This window comes from Lithobates pipiens, unplaced genomic scaffold (genome assembly GCF_037356315.1).
Source record: "Lithobates pipiens isolate NorthernLeopardFrog02 unplaced genomic scaffold, aLitPip1_a1.2 Scaffold_22, whole genome shotgun sequence".
In the NCBI taxonomy this organism is placed as follows: domain Eukaryota; kingdom Metazoa; phylum Chordata; class Amphibia; order Anura; family Ranidae; genus Lithobates; species Lithobates pipiens.
This window is the reverse complement of record NW_027507784.1, coordinates 23,256,908-23,283,571: the sequence shown is the minus strand read 5'-3', so window position 1 is coordinate 23,283,571 and position 26,664 is coordinate 23,256,908. Positions and strand designations below refer to the sequence as shown.

Genomic DNA, 26,664 nt, shown 5'->3' with positions numbered 1-26,664 from the left:
TCTCGATCGTCTCTCAGGTGCTGCCGCCGCCATCTTGGGTATGGGAATCAGGAAGTGGAGCCTTGCGGCTTCATTTCCCGGTTCCCTACTGCGCATGCGCGAGTCGCGCTGCACAATAAGGATGGTCCCCGCTGTCTCTGGGACCCGTGTGTTTCCCAGCAGATAGCGGGGGACCTTCGGAAAGGGGCGTAGATTCTGCGGAAAGGGGCGTAGCTTCTGCAGATATCTATGCCGGAATTGGGTGCAGATACCTGTACTGTACAGGTACCTGCACCCCCCCTCCCCCCTGAAAGGTGCCAATTGTGGCTCCGGAGGGGGGAGGATTCCAATGAGCGGAAGCTCCACTTTAGGGTGGAGCTCCGCTTTAAGGTGCATACACCGCTTGCATTAACAACAAAAATGCATCTAATCATATATTAATCAATATAGAACTGCATTATTTTGTATCTTTTTATCTGCCTCTTTTAATATTTTATTTTTGAACTTGTTTGATTTGTGTACATACAGTCCATTCATAAAGAGCAAATTATCAATACGTTGTATTTCATTCATTGGATTCTGAAGTCCATTGATAATAATGATATTGCATTGCCTTCTGCAGCAGATGGATCTTCATTTATACATGTTATGTTCTGTTTTCTTTCTGCAGACCTATCCAAGTATCGAATTATAAAGTATATTTGGGCATGTACGAGCTGTATTTGACCAGCTCTCATACAGTTGTTGCCAGTGTAAGCAATATCATCGTCAATTATAATTATATAGACACTACAAGCCCTGGAGACATTGCCCTGATACAGTTGGCCACACCTGTCAGCTACACTCAGTACATCATGCCAATCTGTCTGCCGTCTTCCTACACCACCTTCCCCTGTGGTACGGAGTGCTGGGTGACCGGCTGGGGCACAAGATCTTATGGAGGTGAGTCCATGAAATGATAAGCAAACATGATTTCACTCATTTTCAATAGAAGTGTAGCACCCTCTAGTAGTGTGCTAGAGAGGATACTGTAGGTACATTTAAGCAGGCCTGGCTGGTAGCTCCCGAGCGCAGGAGATTGTATTGTGTTGTCTGGCTTGTAGCTAGGCCTGTTTGTTTTCATCCTGGGCTGGGAGTGGCTCAGTGTAGTGCTAGGTGACTCACAGGTGGAATCACTGGGACCTCCTACTTCCTTCTAGAATCTTCTAGTGTTTTCTAGAAAGAGAGGCTGGAGGGGAGGTGGAACCACCTGGGGTAATCTAGGGAGCTCTGACAAATCCCCAGCTTAGATTGGCAGGGGGGAGGCCACCTTAAATACCCAGGGTCAGCCCAGTGTTGGGGAGTTGTCGGGTGGAAGAGCTGGAGTGAGAGAGTATGGAGGCTGTCGGGGCTCTTGGGGGCGCTCCCCAGTCTGGGGGGGGGGGGTGACCTTGGTTCTGATGCAGTAGAGACCGCCTTCAAGAACACATGGAGACCAAGGAGAGGACAGCGGGAGAGAGCACTGCTAAGAGACTCCAGGAAGGACAGCTGGTCACAGTCAGGAGGGCTGGTGAGTGAGGCACGGTCAGGAGGACTGGGGAGGCACGCCTTCTAGGACTGGGAGCTTGCAGTCTGAGATGGATCCAGAACCAGAAGAATGGACTGTGGTGAAAGAGGCAGCTGCAGCCAGGAGGGCTGGCAGGACCTAAAGAGGATTATCTGGGATCAGTAGCCATAGTTAGGGCAGCTAGCAAAAGGATGTTTCTACTACACCATTGGGCCCGCAGTCCCAGCCTGCAAAGGGCATTTGCCGAGGCCTGGCTGAGTCAGTGTCAGGTCTAACCAACAAATAGTGCTAGCTGTTCCTGGGGAATCAAGTGAAGTGCTGGAGGGGACTAGGGGTAACAGTCTGCAGCAAGTGATGTGCTGGTGAAGTGAGGAGTGATAGGCTTCAAGCAAGTTTGTGTAGGAGGAAGCTAAAGGAGTATGTACCAGGAGTGTACATAATTATCCAAAAACCAATTACCGTTTCTATTGATAAATACTGGGCATCCCATATCTTCCATCCCCATCCAAGTTATAACCCTCAATAAAAAATAAATAAAAAAAGTTAATTGACTAGCTTATGTCTCGGAGTGTCTGAGAGTGAATGCAGGGCTGGGCAGGGTGGCAGACAAACCACAAGACTCAGCAGCCCCTACGGGGGGTACTGCTACTCAAGTAAGCCAGATCTGTCACTTACACCCAATACATCATGTTAATGATGGGCAAATCTACCCAGGTTAGATTCACAAGGGTTTTTTTGGGTTCTGTATGAAATCCATGAAACCTGAACTTAACATCAAATCCTATTGAAGTCTTTCGGGGAAGTGTAAATCTTGATCCTAAATTCTGGCCATAGTCATGGCTTATAGGCAAGGTATTATCAAAAGGGCACGAGGAGATCAACGCTGCCATGTGGGACATTTTAATAAAGTAAAAAAATGAAAAACATTGAATACCATACAGCGGGGAGAGGGTCCTTTTAATGCAATTTTAAGGGAGATACAAACAAAACCACCATTTTTTTGTAGATTACAAGTTAGGGATTAGGGAGTAGGGATGGGCTTCAGGTTTGGGTTCACATAAGCCTGATAAGAACCCAAGTCATTTGAAGTTTGGGAAAAAGGTGAAATAATTGGGCCATTTGCTGCAGTATTAAGCCTTTGTGTGTAGCAACCAATTACCACATTCTACTTCCTGGCCTGTGAACTGTGGTCACGTGACTCAATGGGCCAATTAAGTTTTTCATATGGACCAGACCCTTCCCTATAAAATCCAGGATCCCCAGCAGCCATTTGTCAGTGTGTCAGAGAGACCTGGAATAGATAGGGAAAACTGACTGGCAGGGCTGTCTTTAATATTGATTGGAGCCCTGGGAAAACATTTTCTTGGCCCCCCCCCCACTTCCATGCACGCTCTCCCCCTGCTCTGAGACAATAAATAGCAGCTAGACTCAAAATCAGTTTACTGAATCAGATCAGGCATCAATTGTGATTGGTTGCGAGAGGTTATAGTGTATCATTGTACACTGTATCACTGACTGGCTGCTAGAGGTTACAGCACACATTATGGCTCACTGTTTATTTTCTAGTGGTTACAGCACATGATTTCTGATTGTTGTTTGACTGTACATCAATACTGCTCACTAATTGATTGCTAGAGGTTACTGGACATCTATACCACTCACTAATTGGTTGCTAGAGGTTACTGCACATTATTACTGCTCACTGATTGGTTCCTAGAGGTTACTGCCATATCCTTACTGCTCAATGATTGGTTGCAAGAGGTAATGCACAGCATTACTGCTCACTAATTGGTTGCTAAAGATTACAGCACATCATCTCTTCACTGCCTGCACACCATGGACTGGGGAGGTGCGGGACCCATCAATAGACAAAAAACTCCTAGGAATCCTAGAACTCCTGGGATCAGTGGCAATGCTGGGGGGGGGGGGGGTGTGATCAGTGGAAATGCTGGGGGGTTGATGGGATCAGTGGCAGTGGTGTGGGGATGGGATTAGTTAGGAGGCAGTTTATTGTGACAAATTCGGAATCATGTAGGGCAAAGCTGAAAACCTTTGACAACTATATAGTAGGGAATTCTACCAATGTAATTGGTAATTGAGGGGGGATTTACACTGACCATCAATGTTAGGGGGGATTTGCACTGTCCACCATGTAACAGGGAATTTTATGCCACCCACCAATATAGAAAAGAGGGATTTCTACACTGACACCAATGTAATAAGAGCATTTACATCAACCACCAGTGTAAGTGGGAATATAGAATGACCTCCATGTAAGGGGGGATTTACACTGACACCCAATGTCGAGGAGATTTGTACTAACCACCAATGTAAAGTGACACTTCTACATTGACCACCAATGTTAGGGGGGATTTACACTGGCCACCAGTGTAAAGGCAATTTTGCACTTACCACCAAAGTAAAGGGAAATGTACACTTATCACCAATGTTATGAAGAATTTACACTGGCAACCAATGTAATGGGGAATTTTTCATCAACAGCAAATAAAGGGGGGTCTCTACACTGGCCACTAATGTAAGGGGGATTTACAATCACCACCAATTTAAAGGGGGCTTCTACATGGACCACCAATGTAAGGGAGGATTTGAAACTGACCACAAATGCAAGTTTGGATTTTTTTAAAGATTACCAATATAAAGGGGTGTTTCTACACTTGCCACTAATGTAATGGGGATTTACACTGACCACTAATGTAATAGGAGCATTCATAGTAACCACCAATGTAAAGAAGGATTTACACTGACCACCAAATGTAAGGGGGACCTTCACACTGGCCACTAGCATCAATGAAAGGATTGTACACCAAGCCCCAATGTAATGAGAAGACTTACACTGACCACCAATGTAACTGAGACATTTAGCCTGCGTTCACATTTGTGTGTGTCGGGAAAGCATGCAAAATCGCTTTCCTGACACCACAGAAATGTGCTGCCCTTTAGCAGATACACAGAACTGCCATTAATTGCTAATGACACCCTCATGCATTGGCTGAGATGTGCATATTCACATGCACCATGTTCTTTTGAAGAAGGGTTCCACCTCCAATTTGCTTACCTTAGGCTGATGTTCGGCTTAATGACTATAGTTGTAGGCAGGACTTTCAAGCATGCCCCTTTACCTACCCAGTGGGCAGCATTCAACAGAAGTAATGATAGCTATGACCTCAGGGGGACATGATATACATATGAATGCCACCTCTATTTACATGTCAATGCACGTTATTTACATCTAAGCACAGGATGTGCAGGAGAGTCATCTGTACAATAGGGCAGAGCTGGGCAGCAGCAACAGAACTTTACACTGAGATATTGGGACACAACACGAGGAACTAAAACTTCAAGGGATAAGGGAATTTAAACTGGGGTAGTTGGCAAGTATGAGGCAGCTGATTTGGGCCCCACAACAATGATGGGGCCCAGGGCAGCTTCCCCTTTTGCCCTGCCTTAAAAACGGTCCTGCTAATAGAGTGTTTGCAGGAATATATAGTTGCTGTTTTACTACACAGCGCTGAACAGTGCAACACCCAGTTCTATATTGTGCCACATGAAAGTGAATTGCAGAACAGTGAGCTACATAGTGTGCCCTCTAATTGCTACATTAGTGTTAGTTACAGTGCGGTGGACTACATATCTTTGTGAATCCCTTTTAATAGACCCAACATTATTTTCTAGAATTCTAATTTTGTGTATGACAACAACAACTCTATTGCTCTTTAGCTACTGGGCCCCCTTGCAGTCTTCTTTTTTTTTTTTTTTTCTTTCAAAGGTTTTTTATTTTTGAAAAGGCACTTGCAAGTACATGGGTACATTAACAAACAATTGGCAGCAGGGCAGGCCTGCTGTCAGTAAGCTAGCATACTGAAAGTAAACAGTAGTGCAATCATAGACAATAGTAACTTGAAATACAGACATCATCCCTCACAAGGAGGATTAAAGTCAGTTGTGCAACAATAGGGTATCGCCTTATCCAGAGCCCAGAGCTAGAGGCTATCTTGGGGAGATACCAGGGGACCCCCCCCCCCCGACACCCCTAATAGGGATCGTGCTGTGTCAGGGCAGGGGTGAATCCCCCCCGATCCCCCCCATCCCCCAGGGAGAAGGTATCCCAGGGGCAACAAGAGAGGGGCTCCACAATATGCATTCTGTCTGTATTATAATCTGGTTATTTATCTGTCTATTGAGGTAATCAAAAGAGAGGGGAATCAAGAGAGATAAAGAGAGGAAAGAGGAGAGAGAAAAGTGGACAGAGGGATGGGAGAGGGAAAAGCTACTCATGAACACGGGGGAGAAGGTGGAAGACTAAATCGTCTACTGCTCAGTCGGTGAGAGTCACATCTATTGTTTAGGTCTTGATGCCCGGGGGCACTCCCGGTAGGAGGGAGATTCCCATGTACCTGGCCCATGGATCCCACACCTTTCTAAATTTAGGTGTAGTGTCCAACAAGATGCCTGACAACTTTTCTTGTGACATAATCCAGGATATCTTCCTCTTAGCTGTGAGAAGAGAGGGTCTGGGTTGCTTCCATGCAGTGGCTATTGCAATTTTGGCGCCCAGAAGGATAAAGTGGGTCAGTTTCTGAACGTTTTTAGGGAGTGAAGGAATATGGGTGTTTAGCAATGCAACTTCTGTTGTTCTGGGGACCTGGCAGCTTGTTACCCTGAAAATCATGTTGAAGATTTTGCTCCAGAATGATCGAATCCTGGGGCATTCCCACCAAATGTGAATCATAGAGCCACGGTGTTGACACCCTCTAAAACATAAAGGGTTTGCCGTGGGGTCGATTTTGGCTAACTTGGAGGGAGTGAGATACCATCTGGTTATCAATTTGATGCTAGCTTTTATCAGTGATATATTTTGGATCCCCTGGAAGGATCTAGTCAGAGCCGCCTGCCAGGTCTCCAGGCTGTTTGAGATTTGGAGGTCGGCCTCCCAGGCTGTCATATAGGGAGATTTGCCCGTTGGGCCAGTGAGGGCCGAGTAGATTACTGATATACCGCCCCTCTGCTCCCCAATCCTACCACACCAGGTTTCATATTCAGTAAAGGCAGGAGGGAGGGGCTTGTTCTTCCATTGCGAGTGCAAAAAATGGGATATTTGCTGGTAGCGGAATCTTTCTGAATCAGGAAGCTCCAAGTGTTCGATACAGTGGGAAAGGGTGACTGGACCCTTGGAGGTAAAGTAGTGTCCTATCCGGTATAGTCCTTTATCTAACCACCATTTGAAGGCGATAATATTGAGGCCAGGAGGGAAAGCGGGGTTGCGAAAGATATGAGCTAGGGGGCGTGCAGCAGGGACCAGATTTGGCTCCCCACGGAGAGTGTCCCACAGGGAGCAGAAATGGGATAGAGTAGGAGAGAGGATAGGCGGCCTAGATTTGGGGGGGCACCACAGTAAATAATCTAATGTGAATGAGGGGACAGCTCGATGTTCGATGGACATCCAGTCCGGCTTTTCGTATTTGGAGTAGATCGTGGAGAGTTGGGCAAGACGGGCTGCGAGGTAAAATTTGTGAAGGTTGGGCAAGCCCAACCCACCTCTGCGCCTATGAAGGAAGAGTGTGTTTTGTGGGATACGATACCCCTTGTTGCCCCATGTATACTTCAGTATCTTGCTTTGCAGTGATCATAGGTGATCCTTCCTTACCGGAATAGGGAGTGCACAAAAGTAATACAAGATTTTGGGGAGAAGGGTCATTTTAATGGAATTAATCCGGCCAAGCCAGGATAATTCGTGTTTGGACCATGTCTTGAGATCAGCTTCTAATTGCCTGTAGAGTTTGGGATATTTGTGATCATATAACATCTCAGTCCTAGGTGTAAGTGAGATGCCCAGGTACAGGGCCAGATTAAGAGCATCATGGGCCTGGTGCTAAGGATTTTGGTGGGCCTTTTTATGAAAATAAATAAAATGAAAATGCAAATTTTTTTTTATTAAATTAAAGAGAGGGGGGGGGGGGGGGTGATACCAAGATAGGGGGCTGAACGAGAGGGGATGAGAGGGAGGGGAAAAGAGAGAGAAAGGGGGTGAGAGAAAGGGTAATAGAGGGTGGTGGGAAAGAGGGGGTTGAAGGGGGCAAGAGAGAGAATGGGGGATGCAGGTGGTGAGAGAGAACAGGGTGAAAGAGAGGGAATGAGAGATAGAGGGGGTTAGGGGGTAAAACAGAGAAAGAGGGGGGTGCGAGTGAGGGGGAGAGTCTGTGGGGGGGGGGGGGGCAGCACAGCATAGTACATTACACGGGGCGAGGGTAGCCCAGTGCATTACATGGTTGGCACAACACATTACATGATGGATACATGGATACAGCACATTTAATGGTGGGCAAAGCACAGAAAATTACATAGTGGGCACAGCACATTACATGGTTGGCACTGCCCAATACAGCACATTACAAGGTAGGCACAGCACGACATGGTTGGTACTGCACAACACAGCACATTCCATGGTGGGCACAACACAGCACATGCACAAGGTGGGCACAAGACCTTATATAGTGGGCACAGCACATGACATGGCGGGCACAGCTGAGCACATTACATGGTGGGCACTGCACATTACAAGTGGGCACTGCACAGCACGTTATATGGTGGGCACAGCACGTTATATGGTGGGTACTGCACATGACATAGTGGGCACTGCACAGCACATGACAAGGTGGGCATGGCACAGCACATTACATGGTGGACACCACACATGACATGGTAAGCCCTGCACAACACAGCACATTGCATGGTGGGCACAACACAGCGCATGCACAAGGTGAGCACAGGACCTTATATGGTGGGCACAGCACATGACATGGCAGGCACAGCTGTGCACATTACATAGTGAGCACTGCACAGCACATTATATGGTGGGCACAGCATATTATATGTTGGGTACTGCACATGGCATAGTGGGCAATGCACAAAACAAGGCGGGCACTGTATGACACCACATGACATGGTGGGCACTGCACGACACAGCACAGCACATTACATTGTGAGCACAGCACATTAAATGGTGGACACCGCACATGACATGGTGAGCCCTGCACAGCACATTCCATTGTGGGTACTGCACGACACATGCCATGGTGGACAATGTACAGCACATTACATGGTGGGTACAGCACATTACATGGTAGGCACTGCATGACGCAGCACATGACATGGTGGGCACTGCAGAGAAATTTACATGGTGGGCACTGTATGACACATCACATTAGATGGTGGGCACTGCATGGCACAGCACATTACATGGTGGGCACTGCATGGCATAGCACATTTCATGGTGGGCAATGCAACTGCACATTACATGTTAGGAACAGCATATTAAATAGTGGGCACTGCTGAACAGCACAGCACAATACACAGTGGGCACAACACACTACATGCTGAGCACAACACATGGCATGGTGGGAACTGCACATGACGTGGTGGGTACTGCATGGAACAGCACATGACATGGTGGGCAATGGGAGGCACATAACATGACATGGTGGGCACTGCATGGCACAGTACATGACATGGTGGGCACTGCATATCACATGACATGGTGGGCACTGCATGGGACATGACATGGTGGGCACTGCACATGACATGGTGGGCACTGCAAGGCACAGCAAATGACATACTGGACACAGCACATTTCATGGGGGCACTGCAATGCACATGACATGACATGGTGGGCACTGCACATGACATGGTGGGCACTGTACATTACATAGTGGGCACTGCAATGCACAGCACATGACATGGTGGGCACAAGAGCACATTACATGGGGGTCACTGGGTACAAGAGCACATTACATGGGGGTCACTGGGCACAAGAGCATATTACATGGGGGTCACTGGGTACAAGAGCACATTACATGGGGGTCACTGGGCACAAGAGCACATTACATGGGGGTCACTGGGTACAAGAGCACATTACATGGGGGGCACTGGGCACAAGAGCACATTACATGGGGGGCACTGGGTACAAGAGAGCACATGACATGGGGGGAAGCAGCAGTGTGTCCCCTAGCACAATAATTACATAACACTTCCCTAACACTTTTACTAACCTTATGTCAACAGCATGGGAGATGTCCTTCCTCCCGGGCTCCTGCTGGATAAGACAACATCAGCGCCCCTCCCCCAGACACAGAGGATCTGTGTGAATGTAACAAATCCTGTGATAGGAGTCAGATATCTACAGATATGAATGTAGGGAAGAGGATTTGTCTAGACCTTGGTCGAAGGCTACATTGGAGTCCCCTCCGACAATGACTGTCCCTTCTAAATGGGGGGTCAGGGTGTGCAACAAGGATTCAAAGAATTTGACTTGGCCCGTGTTCGGGGCATAGTAGGAGACCAGGGAATACAGGTGTTCTCCCACAGTGCCCTTGATTAGGAGGAACCTTCCCTCCGGGTCAGCCATTTCAAAGCTTTTGTCAAATTTACAAGTTTTGGCTACCAATATGGCTACTCCTTTAGATTTAGATTCCGCGCTAGCAGAACTGGGGGAAGTGGGCGTGAAGGAACTTGGGACTATACCAGATAGGGAGGTGCGTTTCCTGAAGTAGGATCATGTCCAGTTTCAGAGACCTATAGTAAACAAAAACTTTTCTACGTTTGATAGGGGAATTAAGGCCTTGGATATTGTGTGAGTTTACCTTGAGCCTAGCGTCCGGGTGATCAGCCAGGGAGCAGAGAGGGAGCCCAGCATCTAAGAGCGGCCTCACTTACCCAATTAGTGGCGGGGATCCAGGCAGCTGTAGTTAGGTCCTCGGCCTGTTGTGATCTCGTTGAAGATTGTGCAGCAAAAGTGTTCCAGTACATGCCTGAAAGATGTGACAGTGTCAAACATACAATTTGCAGAAGTAGCTTTTCACATGAGGGAGAGAGAGGAGAGGATAGGATACAAAAAGAGAGGGCTCCTGGAAGAGAAAAGGGGAGTTCGGGGCAGGAGACACCCCCGAAGTCCTAAGAGTGTTCGATAGTACCATCTGATCCTTATGGTCAGATGTCCCAACCCTCAGGCGCCTGAAAGAGACCGAGGGTGGGGGAGGTACGCAAGTGGTCCCTCGCAGAACCAGGGACCCCCAGACGGGAAAAATCCCAATCTGTAAACCTGGAGAGGTAAAGTAGAAACATAACAGTCTAAACGAAAAAAGAACCATCAAATGAGTCCCCAGATATAAGGCAGCTGCTTGGTTTCGTGTCCCTCGGCAGTGGCTGCTGAGAGTTCTTCAGGGCTCAGCAGGGGGGGGGGGGGCAGGGGGCAGAAGTGGGTTCAAGGGCAGTCCATAAGAGGGTATGGGGATCAGCTGGACATCTGGGGGTATCAAAAATTGAGGTGGGAACAGGGCGGAAGAAATAGAGGTCCTAGTGAACAACCGGGCCTAACAAAGGTGGAGGACAGATCCCCGGATGGAAGTCCTCTGGCCCTCTCCAGGACCTCGGATGATAAGTCACAAAATGAAGGGCAGAAAATGAAGCCTGGGTGCTGCTCAGGTAGGTGCGTTGTCCTTGACTTTCTTGGCTCTTCCAGAAGTCCACAGCGGAGATGGGGGCTGTTGGGCGTTGGCCGTTTGTTTGAGCTATGCCCAGAATTAGAGGTGTCCATGTCCGCTTTTTGGGAGATAAGTTTCAGCCGGGTGAGAAGTTTCTCCCCCTCAGTGAAGGTTGAGAAAGCGTATGTTTTCCCTTTGTCGGAGAACTGAACAGCAAAGGGGAAGGCCCACTTGTATTTTATGTCTCTCTGCATCAGCACAAGCAAGAGAGGTTTCAGTGCTCTCCGTCTCTGTATTGTAGATGGGGAAAGATCTGCAAAAATCTGTACCTGGTGGCCCTGACATATGATATGCTGTAAGGATCTGGCTCTCTTCATGACTTTGTCCTTTACAGAAAAATGGTGGGGCTTGGCAATCACATCACGTGGGGTACCATCCTTCCTAGGAGGGCCGAGGGTTCTATGGACCCTATCAAGTTCCAGCTTTGGAGCTGAGATATCAGGGATTAGCTGTGTGATTAGGTCGTGGACCGCCGGGGATACATCCGCTACCGATTCCGGATTCTGATGTTGTATCTCCGAGACCTATTTTCAAGGTCATCAATGCGGGCCATGCCCAGGTCAAGTTGCTCCTGCACCGAATAAATGTGCCTGGAGTTTTGATTCTGGCAATGGTGTCCTCCATTTTGTGTTCGATCGTTTCGATCCATGAGCCCAGGTTAATAAAGTCAGCTTTCAGTTCCCTTGTGATTTTCAGGGCAGTTTGGGATAGTACCTTCTCCAGCAGTTCAGAGAATGTGTGGAATAGAGCTTCCATGTGGGATACCGTATCTTTATGAGAGGCCTCATGAGGGGCTAGGCCTGCCTGGGGAGCCGAGTGTGGCCCTGAGGGAGAAGGGGAGAATTCCTGAATGGTGCATTCCAGGAGGGACACAGTGGAGGCCGGGGATGGGGTGGTGTCCTTGGGGAGGCCCCTAAGACTGCCTGGGGTGGCATGGAGAGGTGGAAAGTCTGTTTCTGACCTGTAGTCCGCCAAGCCTGTGGAGCGATGTTCCTGGGATAGGAGCTATGCTGCGGTGGCCATCTTGGATTTCTCCCTCTCATCCAGCGATGCAAATAGCGGTACAAGATTTTGTTTTACCGGTCCCCCGGTCATCCGGTGGTGTGCCCAGGCTCTTAGGGGAGCTATCTGTGCCACTCATGGGGCATTAGGTAGGCCGTGTTGTGCGCTAGTGGTCCCGTTGTTCCGCGAGGCAGCGGAGCTCTAGATGATCACTGGGCGCCTTGCAGTCTTCTTTTTTTCTTTTTTTTTAGGTATTTTATTGTTTTTTATTTCTAATTTTCATATGCTTTTTTTCACTTGCAGTTAGACTATAAGACAAAAAGACAAAAGTAAAATATCTGTGATTTAATGTTTTTATATCTGGGGTTTTTGGTTTAGTGATTAAAAGTTGGGGTTTAGTGGCTTGAGTCTTATTTATATTTTTTTTTTTCAAAAAAGGTATATTCTCATATAATTTTACTAGGATCTTTTTTTTCATGTTTAGTAGTGGGAACTTGTTCTAACACAGGTAAAGCTGCCCCCCCCCCCCCTTTTTTTTTTTTTTAACAACATATCACTGTATACTACTGGGGTACAGTTTAGTGCATCCAAATCACCACATTGTTGAATGCACCAAAGCATCACGTTCTTAATCCCCCTAATATCATAGTTGCTAATAAGTTTAGGTAATCCTCTGCATTCTCAATGTCAGGCAGGCCTAAAGGGAGATGCAAAGGTTCTGCATGCGCACTAGTAGGGGGCGATCAGGTTCTGCAGCTGCAAATTTTAAAAATGCTCCAAAATCATATGATTCACTCTACAAAGGGCAGACCACGTAGACTATTGGATGTTCAGGCCTGGCCATTGGATTGAACGCAATGCTTTCTCATATTTCTCAATAAAACCTACTTGGTCTCTCATCTGTCTAGTAGAACAATTTAGGCATTCTAATTTCAATGTACTGATAAAACCGGCATTTTGTACCTCTGAAAGAAAGCTTACTTAACTAAACTGAGTCTGTACAATATTTGTGTCTTTTCTCCGTGAAATATTACACTCTAGTTTTGATTTATAGATTAAAATATGCTTTGTCTCACCCTCTTAAACTACGGCCTACTAAAGCTGCTTACATAGTGTGCATGGTGTCTGTACAATATGTATGCTTATTGTCTCTGAAATAATAATCTCTAATTTTTATTTTATGATAAAACCTGTTGTCCGCCAGACAATTCCATCGTGTGTGGGCTCCAGCAGACTTTTTCTTCCCAAAAGTCCGGTGGACTTTGAAAGAAGACTTGACTTAAAATTGTCCGCCGGACTCGGCTTTCGAGCAGACAGTCCGCTTGTCTGTAAGCTGGTCCGCCGGACATTCCAAATGAAGGGACTTGCCCAAACACGGACTAAAGTCCATTCATTTTGAACTAGAGAAGGAAGTCAATTTCGCCGCCTCCATCGGCGAGATTAACACCTTGCAAGCCCCGTCGCCTGCCATGGGTTTTAAGGGTAACCCCCAAAGTCCATACCAGACCCTTATTCGAGCACGCAGCCCGGCCGGTCAGCCCTCCCTCCTGAACCATACGAGCCCTGTGGCCCCCCACCCCAAAGCACCTTGTCCCCATGTTGATGAGGAAAAGGGCCTCTTTCTGACAACCCTGGCCATTGGTTGTCAGGGTCTGCGGGCGGGGGGCTTATCGGATTCCAGAGACCCCTTTAATAAGGGGGCCCCGAGATCCCACCCGCCCACCCTATGTGAATGAGTATGGGGTACATCGTACCCCAACCCATTCACCTGGGGGAAAAAAGTGTCAATAAAAAAAAACACTACACAGGTTTTTAAAGTAGTTTATTAGGCAGCTCCGAGGGTCTTCTTCCGACTTCTCCCCGCTTTCCGGTTATTATCACCAGGCTCCTCCACTATCTTCTGCTCTTTTGCCACTCTTTTGCTAGCAGAAGAGACCGGCTTTCTCCTTCGTCGCCGTCTGACTTATATAGGCATCACCGGGGCGGGGTCACCAGGTGATATCACGTGGTGACCCCACCCCTTATGACATCACAGTCCCAGGGGATGCTGGGACGTTCTTTGTGAGTTCCTGGTATGGCTGAGAGGCCTTGAAGGGCAACCATGTGTCTCATGTCGCCGTAAAGGTAGAGATTTTGTCTAATAAGGCTCCTCCATCTCTGCAATTCGATTAATCCGGTTGGTCCATTCAGACAAGGTCTATCGCCAATGAATTGGTATGCACATCCTAGCCGCATTGATCATATGTAACGTGATCGATTTGTGGTATAGTTTTTTAGGTATCTCACATAAGTGTGAGAGATACTGTGCCGGAGAATACTCTTGCAGGAGAGAGGACACCTTCGTTACAATTTCATGGACTGAACATTTTATTTTTGCATAGGGATAAGGTGGTATATAAGCCAAGGATTTTATTTTTGTTAAAGCCTTGTAGTAGTTTTTTTCTAAACTCAGCAGGGCTGAAAGAAAAATAAAACCTGACAGCTCAGGAAGAGCCGCTGTACTAACCATCTCTCTACTGTATGTTAGTACAGCAATCTCCTCTACTGTTCTATTGTTTTCTGACAGGGGGTGCCCCCTTCCTCACCAGAACACTCCGGTCATCGCTCAGGAGCCGAACAACAGGCCTTTTTTGGCAATGCCCTTTCCAGAGAAGCTAGCCCAGCTGCAGTACACAAAGGCAGAATGTCGACCAGTTTCTATTGGCCCCGTTGACGCTGCCAGACATTTGGCCCATGTGTATTAGGCTTAAGTGAGTGGCCAGGTTGCATTGCCATCTCTGCGTACGTTAGCTTTATCAAGACAGGATCAAAATTTTCCTAGATGGTGTCTTGGAACAGATGTTATTGGGGGACGCTACACAAAAATATCCCATGGTTCCCTGTAAATTCCAAGCCAGGCCCTTACCGAGGCCTGCAGTCTACAGCCAGGGAAGATGGGAGCACAATCATCTTTCCTGCTCCTGAGCCATACCCAGGCCACATGCCCTCAACATAGGGAGGGTTCCTTGTCAAAGGGAACGCCTAGCAAAGCACCTTGTCCCCATGTTGTTGAGGGCAAGGGCATCTCCCCCACATCCCTGGATTATCAGAATCTTGTGGCGATAGAGCTGTATATTTAAAAGAGATTATTTGTGGCCAGAGTTCAGATTAAGGGCTAGATTCACATATGCATTATGTGGGAGCACAAATATATATATATATAATACAATAAAAATATATTACTGATCCTAGCGCTCAATGAAAAAAAAAAACAATTACGACTAAAACAGCACCTGTTATTAATCATATGTCAAATCTTTAAATATATGTAGCAATACAATTTCAACTATAGTTATAAACAGCATCACCACATTAGCGGCGCTAATAATTAACAAATTAATTAAAAAACCTGTGTGAAAAAATTCATACACACTACTGAAGCTTATACAGTTAAAAAAGACACATAGTTCATAGAGTCCCCAAGAACGCAGTTCATAAAGTGCGAGAAGTGCTCCAGAAACCCACAAAGTTTATAGCAAATCCTTTAGGCGAATCCACACAACACCAAACAGGCAGAAGAAACCTCGTGCTCTGTGTGACCCCCTTTGGTTGTGCACTTACCTCCTCAAGGGTTAATATCAGGCGCTTCACAAATCACCCATTGTATTACTCAAACAGGTTGCCAGAGAATAAATGCAGGTAACGTGCCCATCAAAATTATTCCTCAGCTGAAGGTTCACTCTCACCAGGATCTCATTTATAATTCAAATGGTCATGCGAAAAACAGAAACACAAGAGGATCCATAGTGTAACACCAATAAGATTATACTTATAAAAGATATTTAAAAGGCCACAGCGACAGCGTGATCGATAGTAGATCGATTTAGATCTACAGCCAATGCAAGGGATTTTGAGATAAAAGAATTTATTTCGTGCATGTCTACCGACGTTGTGTGCACTTTGGAGTGCCCATGTGGGTTAATGTACATCGGTAGAACTAAAAGAACTCTTAAGCCCCATACACACTATCAGATTTTCTGCTGATTTTTTTCTTCAGATTTACCAAAACCATGTAATATGAGGTCAAACCTTAGGAGTTTCAATTTGTATGCAATCAGGCAGGCCCTTGCACTACATGGTTTTGGTAAATCTGAAGACAGATTTTGTTAAATCAGCAGAAAATCTGATAGTGTGTATGGGGCTTTACAAAGAGGGTCTCTGAGCATATTTATAACATCTCAATTGGCTATAAGGATCACAGTGTTTCCCTCCATTTCAGACAAAAGCATGGTAGGGACCCTAGTGGTCTGAAATTCTGGGGAATCGATAAGATTCATCCGGCTTGGAGGGGTAGTAATATCGTACGAGAACTGTCAAAACGTGAGACTGAGTGGATCTTTCTCGCTAACACTTTAAGTCTGAATGGAATGAATATATAACTTGACCTAAATTGTTTCATTTAGTGATTATTAATTTTATTTAATTTTTTACATTTATTTATATTTATTTTTATTTTTTTCATTTTATTTTCTTTTATTTTTATCTTTAGCCGCATAATGCAGGTATTGTGTAGGTGAGAATAGAGTGTCTGCGAATCTCATACACGAGTTGCGATGTGTGTGGACACCGCGATCTGAAGTTATAGATGTGCGTTTCGCATGCACTCAAATTATGTGCCCCGGTGGATATAGATATTATCCTTGGTAATGATGTGTGGATATCATTTCCCATTATTAGTATTATCTTCTCAAGAGAATGCAGAGGTGTTCTAATCAATTAATTCCAAGAAGGTTTTTTAGTATTGTGACTAGGAGTCTATAATATAATGCGCCTTTCTTATTTTTGGGTATCCTTGATTTATAACCATTTATTATTGCAGGTATATAGGGTTATGAGATTTATTAAACTTATGAATCTAATATTGTAATTTTATATGCAATTATCTGTGATGGATTCTTTAATATGAAATAAGTGATTACTGTATGTAATATGAATTTTTTTTAGATATCAATTTGAAGATGGTTATGAGCCTAGTAGTTCCCCTGGTTTTCTCGGATTGGTGACTGTCGCTGCATGGTGTTTGTGACTAGCCTTGGAATATTGGCTGTCGCTGTGTAGCCTTAGTGACCAGTCTGTTTATTGTGTTTGGAGTGCGATTCAATTATTTAACAGGTTACACTATGGATCCTCTTGTGTTTGTGTTTTTCACATGACCATTTGAATTATAAATGAGATCCTGGTGAGGTACTTCCCTTTAAATTTGCCGCCATGCCATCGCGTGTGTGCCGGTTGGGACCTCCGTGAGTCCGATCGCCACAGGGATGCCCGTGATCGTCTCACGGGGAGGAAGAACGGGGAGATGCTAATGTAAATAAACCTCTTCCCTGTTCTGCCTAGTGACAGTGTCACTGATCTCTGCTCCCTTATTGCAAATTATTTTACCAAAAATATGTAGAAGAATACATATAGGCCTTAACTGAGGAAAAAAAAATTTTTTTGATATTTTTGGGGGATATTTACCGTATATACTCGAGTATAGGCCGACCCGAATATAAGCCGAGGCCCCCAATTTACCCCCAAAAAACTGGAAAAAATTATTGACTCGTGTATAAGCCGAGGGTGAGACATGCCTGTCCATCCCTGTGTGTCCGTCCATCCCTGTGGGTCCATCCATCCCTGTGTGTGTGTCCATGCATCCGTGTGTGTGTGTGTGTGTGTCCATGCATCCGTGTGTGTGTGTGTGTGTGTCCATGCATCCGTGTGTGTGTGTGTGTGTGTGTGTGTGTGTGTCCATGCATCCGTGTGTGTGTGTGTGTGTGTGTGTGTGTGTCCGTGCAGCCTACCTGTGTCCAGCCTGCCTGTGTCCGTCCAGCCTGCGTCCCGTCCAGCCTGCGTCCCGTCCAGCCTGCGTCCCGTCCCGGCCCGGCCCGTCCCAGCCCGTCCCGTCGCGAGCCGAGCCTCCGTCCTTCAGGTCTTCGTCGGCGGCCATTCTAGGATTCAAAAGCCGCGCCTCCGTCGGTGATAGGCGGAACACTCAATTTCCCACTGACTGCTGTTCCGCCTATCGGATGTCCGTGATAGGCGGAACACTCAATTTCCCAGCAGCCTGTCTTCCGCCTATCACGGGCATCGTCTCATCCTCGTCCGTAGTACGAGGATGAGACGATGCCCGTGATAGGCGGAACACAGGCTGCTGGGAAATTCAGTGTTCCGCCTATCACAGGCGAAGGCGGAGCCGGAGGCGCGGCTTTTGAATTCTAGAATGGCCGCTGTCTGTCTGCTCGACACGCTGATCGAGCGGGCAGACAGCGATGACTCGAGTATAAGCCGAGGGGGGCACTTTCAGCCTCAAAAAAGAGGCTGAAAATCTCGGCTTATACTCGAGTATATACGGTATTATAGCAAAATGTAAAAAATAATGTGTGTTTTTTTTTTCAAAATTGTCGCTCTTTTTTTTTTTATAGAGCAAAAAAAGAAAAAACGCAGGGGTGATCAAAGAAACCTCTATTTGTGGGGAAAAAAAGGACATCAGTTTTGTTTGGGAGCCACGTCGCACGACCACGCAATTATCAGTTAAAGCGACGCAGTGCCAAATCGCAAAAAGTGCTCCGGTCTTTGGCCTGCAAAATGGTCCGGGGCTGAAGTGGTTAAATAGCGCTATGCCAAAATGCATGAAATGTTGTTACCATGCATTCTTTCTTGCTTGATTTTGCACACTTTAACAAGGTGAATTGGGGTGGAGATAACAATTAATGGCGCTGCAGTCCTTCTGCAAAAAAAAGATACAAATTTTTTGTGTGTTACGAGAAACCGTGCAATTTTCAGTGCGATCCTACAATGCACAGGTGTGAATGGAACATAACGGTGATCAGTCTATGTGTAGCCTTGCCAAGAAGGGCCATTAATCATCTTATTGTCTGTGTTTTATCACCAGGAAGTGCACTTACCTATGGGACCCTCCAGAAGGTCATGGTTCCTCTAATAGACCGCAATACATGTCAAAAAATGTACAACAATGCAGGAGGTGACAGCACTATCCAGTATGATCAGATCTGTGCCGGCTACAAGGAAGGGGGGAAGGATTCCTGCCAGGTGAGTGACACCAAGACCATTCCAACATGGCTCACCTTTAGGATCTCTTTACAGGAAGCGGAAGCAATGCATGACATGAGTTAGGCCCCTTTCACACGGACGGCTTTACTGCCGCAGTTTAGCATGTTTATTTTTTTTCTGTGAAATTCAAGACTCCAGGCACAGCGATCAGCTGCATTTGTACAGTGCGATTAACTGCGTTTACGTGCGTTTCTGTGCAGTTGCGTTCAGCTGCAGTTATCTAATTTAGTCATTCCTATAGCAACCCATTTTTTTTTTTTGGTCCCTTGAATCCCTTCTCACGCTGCTATCCGCAGTTGACACAAAAGACTGCGATTACCTGCGGTTATGTGCATATAGCTGTGCTACATCGCAACTGGACGCATTCAATTAAATTTTTTTCTATTCGCACCGAACTGCGCGTAACGAAATCGCAGCTAAACACTGTGTGTGAATGGGGGCCATAGGACAGCATTGTGTGCATTTAGCTGCGGTAGAAAACTAGAAAATCCACAGCTAAAAGCACCATTCTATCCGTCTGTGTGTAAGGGGCCTTAAAGTCTATTTTTTTTTTTATAAAAAAAGAGGTTATTCTTGCCTTTTTTGCTACCTGGTAACAACAAGGAGGAAGCCGTCACATTTCTCAGTGGTAGTAATACCAATGCTAAATATTTCACTTCGCAGCTGGAGGTTAATTTGGCAAAACCCCTATTTATTCAGCCAAACACCTATTCATTCGGGCATTTGTACAAATTTCCCCATTGGCTGCACACAGTGCGGAAGTCTCCCACATCGTGTTTTCCCTGCTGGTCGATTGTTCTTAGCCTGTAAATTCTCATGATCAAGTGGTCTTAAAGTGATTGTAAAAATTTTTTTTTGTTCTATAAAAATAACAAACATGTTATACTTACCTGCTCTGTGCAGTGGCTTTGCACAGAGCAGCCCCGATCCTCCTCTTCTCGGGTCCCTCAATGGTGTTCTTGGCCTCTCCCTCCTGTTGAGTGTCCCCCGCAGTAATCAGCTTGCTATGGAGGCACCCGAGGCGGGTTGCAGCTTCCCTTGCCCATTCATACACAGAGCTGCTGCCCGCCTCTCTCTCTCTCTCTGTCTCGATTTGCTAACTGACTTTAATTGACAGTAGCGAGAGCCAATGGTGCCACTGCTGTGTCTCAGCCAATCAGGAGGGGAGTCTCAGGTGGCTGAGACACTCATGGACATCGCTTGACAGAGAAAGGTCTCAGGTAAGTATGAGGGGGTGCTGGGGCACCTGCTGCACACAGAAGGCTTTTTTTTTATCTGAGTGCATAGAATGCAATAAGATAAAAACCTGCTGACTTTACAACCTCTTTAATCACTTCAGACCCGGACCATTTTACTGGCCAAAGACCAGACCACTTTTTGCGATTCGGCACTGCGTCACTTTAACTGACAATTGCGCGGTCGTGCGACGTGGCTCCCAAACAAAATTGATGTCCTTTTTTTTCCCACAAATTGAGCTTTCTTTTGGTGGTATTTGATCACCCCTGCGTTTTTATTTTTTGCGCTATAAACAAAAATAGAGCGACCATTTTGAAAAAAATGCATTATTTTAAAATTTTTGTTATAATAAACATCCCCAAATATATATAAAACATTTTTTTTCCTCAGTTTAGGCTGATACGTAAAAAAAAAAAAAAAAAAATCGCAGTTAGTGATTTTGGTTTGCGCAAAAGTTATAGCGTTTACAAAATAGGGGATAGTTTTATGGCGTTTTTATTAATAATTTTTTTTTTTACTAGTAATGGCGGCGATCAGCGATTTTTATTGTGACTGCAACATTATGGCAGACACATCGGACATTTTTTGACACATTTTTGCGACCATTGTCATTTATACAGCAATCACTGCTATACAAATGCAGTGATTCCTGTGTAAATGACACTGGCAGTGAAGGGGTTAACCCATGGGTGGCAGTGTAGGGGTTAAGTGTTCCTAGGGGCGTGTTACTAACTGTGGGGGGATGGGCTTTCATTTAATGAACACTGATCTCTGCTCCAATCACATGGAATAGAGATCAGCTTCACTAGTTGCTAGGCAGAATGGAGAAATGCTGTTTACAACGGCATCTCTCCGTTCAGCCTCCCCGTGAGACGATCGCGGGTATGCCCGCGGCGGTCGAGTCCGCAGGACCTGCGACCGGACTCACGGAGGTCCCGAGCAGCACGCCAGCGGCGGCGCGCTCGCGATGGCAGGGCGACTTTAAAGATTGGATGTACCTGTACGCCACTATGCCTGCCCCTGCCATTCTGCCCACGTACATCTGCGTGCGCCGGTCGGGAACTGGTTAAGCTATTTTTCTTTTAGGATCAGATGTTATGAGTTTACATTTGCCTGCAAGGAACAAGGAGGCAGCAAGGAACCTATTACACACAATTTACAAATGTTATTGGAATTATTCATTACTCTTGCATGAATGTTGTAATAAACTGGCCCCTTACACTAAAATAGTTTTAGCTTGAGTTCAGTTCTAATATATAGGGGGTTATTTACGAAAAGGTAAATCCACTTTGCACTGCAAGTGCACTTGGAAGTGCAGTGGCTCTAAATCTAAGGGGTAGATCTGAAATGAGTGGAAGCTCTGCTGATTTTATCATCCAATCATGTGCAAGCTAAAATGCAGTTTTTTTATTTTCCTTGCACACCCCCCTCGGATCTACAGCGACTTTATTTTCAAGTGCACTTGCAGTGCAAAGTGGATTTGCCTTTAGTAAATAAACCCCAATGTGTATGTGTATGAGAATGATGCACAAAAGTGTTAGGGCCGGTTCACACTGCGGGCGATGCGAGGCGACACGACTTGCCTCGCCGCAATCTGACAAGTCGCCCCCGTTCTGTACAATGGAACCGTTCTGAGAGGAGCGACTCGAGTCGCTCCGACTCAGAAAAAAGGTTCCTGTACTACTTCTGGGCGACCTCGGGGCGACTTGCATTGACTTCTATACAGAAGTCATTTGCAAATCGCCGCTGAGGTCACGGCAGGTCGCAGCGAGGCAAGTCGGTGTCGCCTCGCATCGCCCGCAGTGTGAACCGGCCCTTAGAATCCCTCTATGTGCCAATCCCTATTTTCATACCGCTATCCCACACCCCATTTCTTCCTCCCCATCCCATTCCGTTGACACCGTCAGGTACAAAAATGTAAAAAAAGCGAGACCTTCACTGTCCATTTCTTTAATCTTTGCTCCGCTCAGCAGCAAGAGTCTTGGCATATGAATCCTTTATTCCCCACCATGCACTGTGGTTCCATCCCATCTGCTGACCATCACTACCGTGACATGTAAGGATTTAGAAGCCAACTAGAGGAACCACAGAGCGAGCGTGTGATATACAAAAGGTTTAGAAACTAGACATGCGCACAACAAAAAAAAATGGTTTCTTTTAGTTTTTTTACGTTTGCGTTGATTTGTTGTGATTCGTAATTTTCGTAAGATGCGAGTTTTCATATCCTGACTCATTCGTATTTTTGTAACAGTTTTATTTTTGTTGATACAAAATGATTCGTAATTCCGTCTAATTTTCTTTGATTCGCAATTAGTAAATTTTGTTAGATAATAATTTTCGTTTATTCGGTACACTACTCGTAATTTAGTAATTGTTACTTCTGTGAGATTGCCTTTTTTCGTTGATTCGTACTTTCATAGGAAATAAAGAATAATTATCCTATGCTTGATTTTCTAATAAGTCCCGTACTTCAGTCCAATACTCAGTCACCAGACCGGACTCCGTCTCCTCCTCTAAAAAGATTCAGGAATGCCTTGTGACTCCGAACCAAAAGGGATAAGCTGATTGGCTCACCCACTAATACAAGGCCCAATCGAAAAAGAACGATTTGAGAACATGAAATTACGAACATACATCTTAACCCCCCTAGCGGTAATCCCGAGTCTGGCTCGGGGTAGGAATATACTGATAGGAGCGGTAACCCCGAGCCAGACTCGGGATCGCTTCGCTGGATGCAGGGGAGGACACAGGGATCGTTACTTACCTTGTCCCCTGGATCCAGCGATGTCCTCCGCGCTGTGTGATCGAGCTGTCCTCCGCTCGATTCACAGTGCCGAATGCCGCCGAGCTCTGTTCCATGCGGCGTTACGGCGCACGGGAGCGGAGAACGGCGGGAAATTCAAAAAAGTAAAGACACACAAAACACACACAGCACTGTAATCTTGCAGATTACAGTGCTGTATTAAAAAATACACACCCCCTTTGTCCCTAGTGGTCTGTGCAGTACCCTGCATGCACTTTTATATTATAAATACTGTTTTTTACTGCCTGGAATTTGGAGATTGTCCATAGCAACCAAAAAGTGTCAATTTTTCAGTGTTTTTGGATTTGATTACATTATTGAATAATTTTTATTATTCTTTATTATATTATAAACTTTATCATACCCGGGATGTCTGCTAGACTCTGGTTCGAACAGATTTAAGAGCGTTATTCCTAAGAATTACAGGACTACAAAATAAAAGCCAGATTTCCGTGCAAAATAATTGTACCGCTTTCAGCACCTAATTCCAGACTGAATCATACCGCCAGGGAGGTTAAGATACACTTATGCCGCTCGAAATTCTCATCGGAAGAAGCTCTGATGGTTTTCCCAAAGGAATTCCGACGGAATTCCACTCAAGCTGTCTTGCCTACACACGGTCACACCAAATTCCGATAGTTTAGAACGCAGTGACGACGGGACTAGAAAAAGGAAGTTCAATAGCCAGTAGCCAATAGCTTCCGTCTCGTAGTTGAATCTGAGCATGCGTGATTTTTTGGAGTGTCAGAATTGCATACACACGATCGGAATTACCGATAGAAAGTTTTTCCGGGAAAATTGAGAACATGCTATCAAATTTTGGCTGGCGGAAATTCGGACAGCTAAATTCCGATGGAGCGTACACACGGTCACATTTTACGATGAAAAGCTCTCATAGGTCTTTTTCTGGCCGAAATTCCGACCGTGTGTACGCAGCATTACACTGTCCATTCAAAAGAACGATTTGAGAACACGAAGAAACATAATTACGAACAGACGAAGAAACAAAATTACAAACTCACGAATGAAAATACGAACAGACAAAGGATTGAAAATACGAAATGTAGATTAACTCCAGCGGGACATCCCTGGAGTGTTTTGGGCGCATTTTCGGGCCGCGGGCCCCGCGATCAGGCTTGCGGCCTACTTTTGTCCTCGAGCCCCGGCCGCCATCTTGCGGCCTGCGGAGGCGCCGGAGCCTCCACCCGGGAGTGCCGCTCAGCGTCCATAGCACGGCGATCGGTCCGCCGCGGACATCAGGGGACCCCTGCGGCCTGAGGCCCCAACTCGGAGGTGACGGCCCCACCTTACTAAGACGCCAGCCAAGGAGGAACACTAACAGGAGCAGAGGTAGGCGGCCATCTTGGTACACCCTCCACATCACTGCAGGCACCCTATGCTCCCTGGGCTGGGACCAGGCCCCCCCCTCCCCAATAACCTCTACCTACAGCACCCAATGTATGTCAGTGGCCCCGGAGGGCCCTGAGAGTGACTGACGGACTTGTGTGGGGGTGTTTGCGCTGACGCTAGGAGGATGATAGTGTAGTCCCTTAGTGTTGCGCCGTCGGAAAGTACCACCTGACATATAAGGCATACCCAGTTATATTTCTTTGCCACTACTGCCCCGGCCGTGCGCTACTGAGTAAGCGGCGGGGATGTATAATACGCCCCGGAATCGTCCCCGCAACAAATCTCAACAGAAATCATCCCCGGCACCTGGGAAGGCGAAAGGGAAAGGCAAGATGGCGCCCGAACCCCCAGAACCTGACGAAACCACTCAGCATTCGGACGATAGTCTGTCATAATTCCCATCAAACCTAACGAGCCCGGCGGACACCGGCTCTGAAGCCCTGCTGCAGAAATTCCGCACTATAGTAAGGGATGAGATCAACGCAGCTTCCCGTAAATTATCTGCGGAACTGGTGAAAGGTCTCAAGGAACTGGGGCACCGCACAAATCAGCTGGAGGAGAGGATGGACCTGACGACCACGGTGCTGGAATGTCACGAGGAGGAGGTAGAAAAGCTTAACGCAGAACTCCCTGTTCTACAGGATAAACTTGAGGACTCTGAAAACAGGGCCCGCAGGGGCAACCTCCGCATCCGAGGTCTCCCGGAGACCATTATAGACCTTCAGGGTACAGCAACGGCATTCTTTCAGGAGCTCGCACCTGATATCCCGACCGAGCTCCTTGAATTCGATCGAATACACAGGTCCCTCGCTCCCAAGCCCTCGGAGGGTCCGCCCAGAGATGTTATTAGAAAATTTCACTTCTACAGGACCAAAGAGCGACTCCTCTAAGCCGCCAGGGAACTACCAGACATATCGTTTCAAGGCAATCCCCTTCAACTATTTGCGGATCTTTCCCCAGTCACTATTGCTAAGAGGCGAAATATGAAGCCCTATCTGCAAATCTTACAAACCAGGAACATTGGCTATCGGTGGGGATTCCCCTTTAAACTTTCTTTTTACCACCTGGGACGCCAGTTTCATGCTTCTTCCCTGCCAGACCTGCGACGGCAATTCCAGGAACTTCAGTTTGACCTTCCCCCCTCCCAGCCTGAGCCCGCCATGGCCCGCCCGGGCCCTTCCAGAGTCCCACTGCATTCCTCACAATCATCTCAGAGTGGATCTCAGGCCCTCCGTTCCCTCAAGGCTCAGAAATTTCAAGAGGCCTCCTCTGGTGGACATTGCTAGAAGTCAGAAAAGATCCTGTCTCTTTGCTTTGACTTGCTTGACTGCCCCCTTTTTTTTTTTTTCTTTTTTTTTCTAAACGCTGCCGACACGCGTCTTGCAGGCCGGTATTGAGAGAGTCTGCTGCAATTTAGACGCCCGGGCAATTAGAATGGGGTTCCCGTGTATTCTTTTTCAAGACTCAAGTGGAAGCCACACCGAGCCCCCCCCTTTATACCTTGGATGGACTAGGGCTTCCTACAACTCCAGTTTACTGCAGCCCATCATTTCTATGAACATTTCTTTTTCTCAGGGAGCGCTTGCCCTTTTTTTTTTTTTTCTTTCCCCCCCAGCAACAAAAGCCTAATCCTCCAATTTTTATTTTTTTTTCTCTCACATAGTCTCACGTCTATCCATTACCCTTCTAGAAGTGTATATTTGTATTTTTTATAACTCTGTATGCTCCCCTTAGGCTTCCCACGGTATATCACCCCCCCTATTTTATTTTGTTGCTTTTTCCTATTTTGTCCCTCAAGGTAATGGGCGGTTAGAATTCATGACTCTCAACCTCACAAACCGGGACCCCCTGTTGCCACCCGGGAATCACTAGTCCAGGGGGTCTATCACCGTGGCCACCCGGGGACTATGTCCCTGCTCTTACGCTCTCACTTTATGGGCCTATACGTGGAGAGTTTCATTCCAGACAGGGCACGGCCCGGCCTATAGGTTTCTTATTTTTGTTTTTTTTCTGTTTCACGTGTCCAGGTGCCTTTAAGG

The 26,664-nt window shown here is 46.4% G+C and overlaps 2 protein-coding genes across 3 annotated transcripts in view; both read left to right on the top strand.

Moving 5' to 3' along the window:
* The window catches only part of LOC143923419 (serine protease 33-like), a 200,118-nt gene that overhangs the window by 99,076 nt on the left and 74,378 nt on the right, over positions 1-26,664 (top strand). The window lies entirely within an intron of this gene.
* Positions 1-26,664, top strand: part of LOC143925171 (transmembrane protease serine 9-like) — a 122,522-nt gene that overhangs the window by 65,234 nt on the left and 30,624 nt on the right. Inside the window, exons 5-6 of the mRNA XM_077449784.1 lie at positions 650-921; positions 18,998-19,155. Of these exons, the coding sequence (XP_077305910.1) occupies positions 650-921; positions 18,998-19,155 (430 nt within the window). The remainder of the gene's footprint in view (positions 1-649; positions 922-18,997; positions 19,156-26,664) is intronic.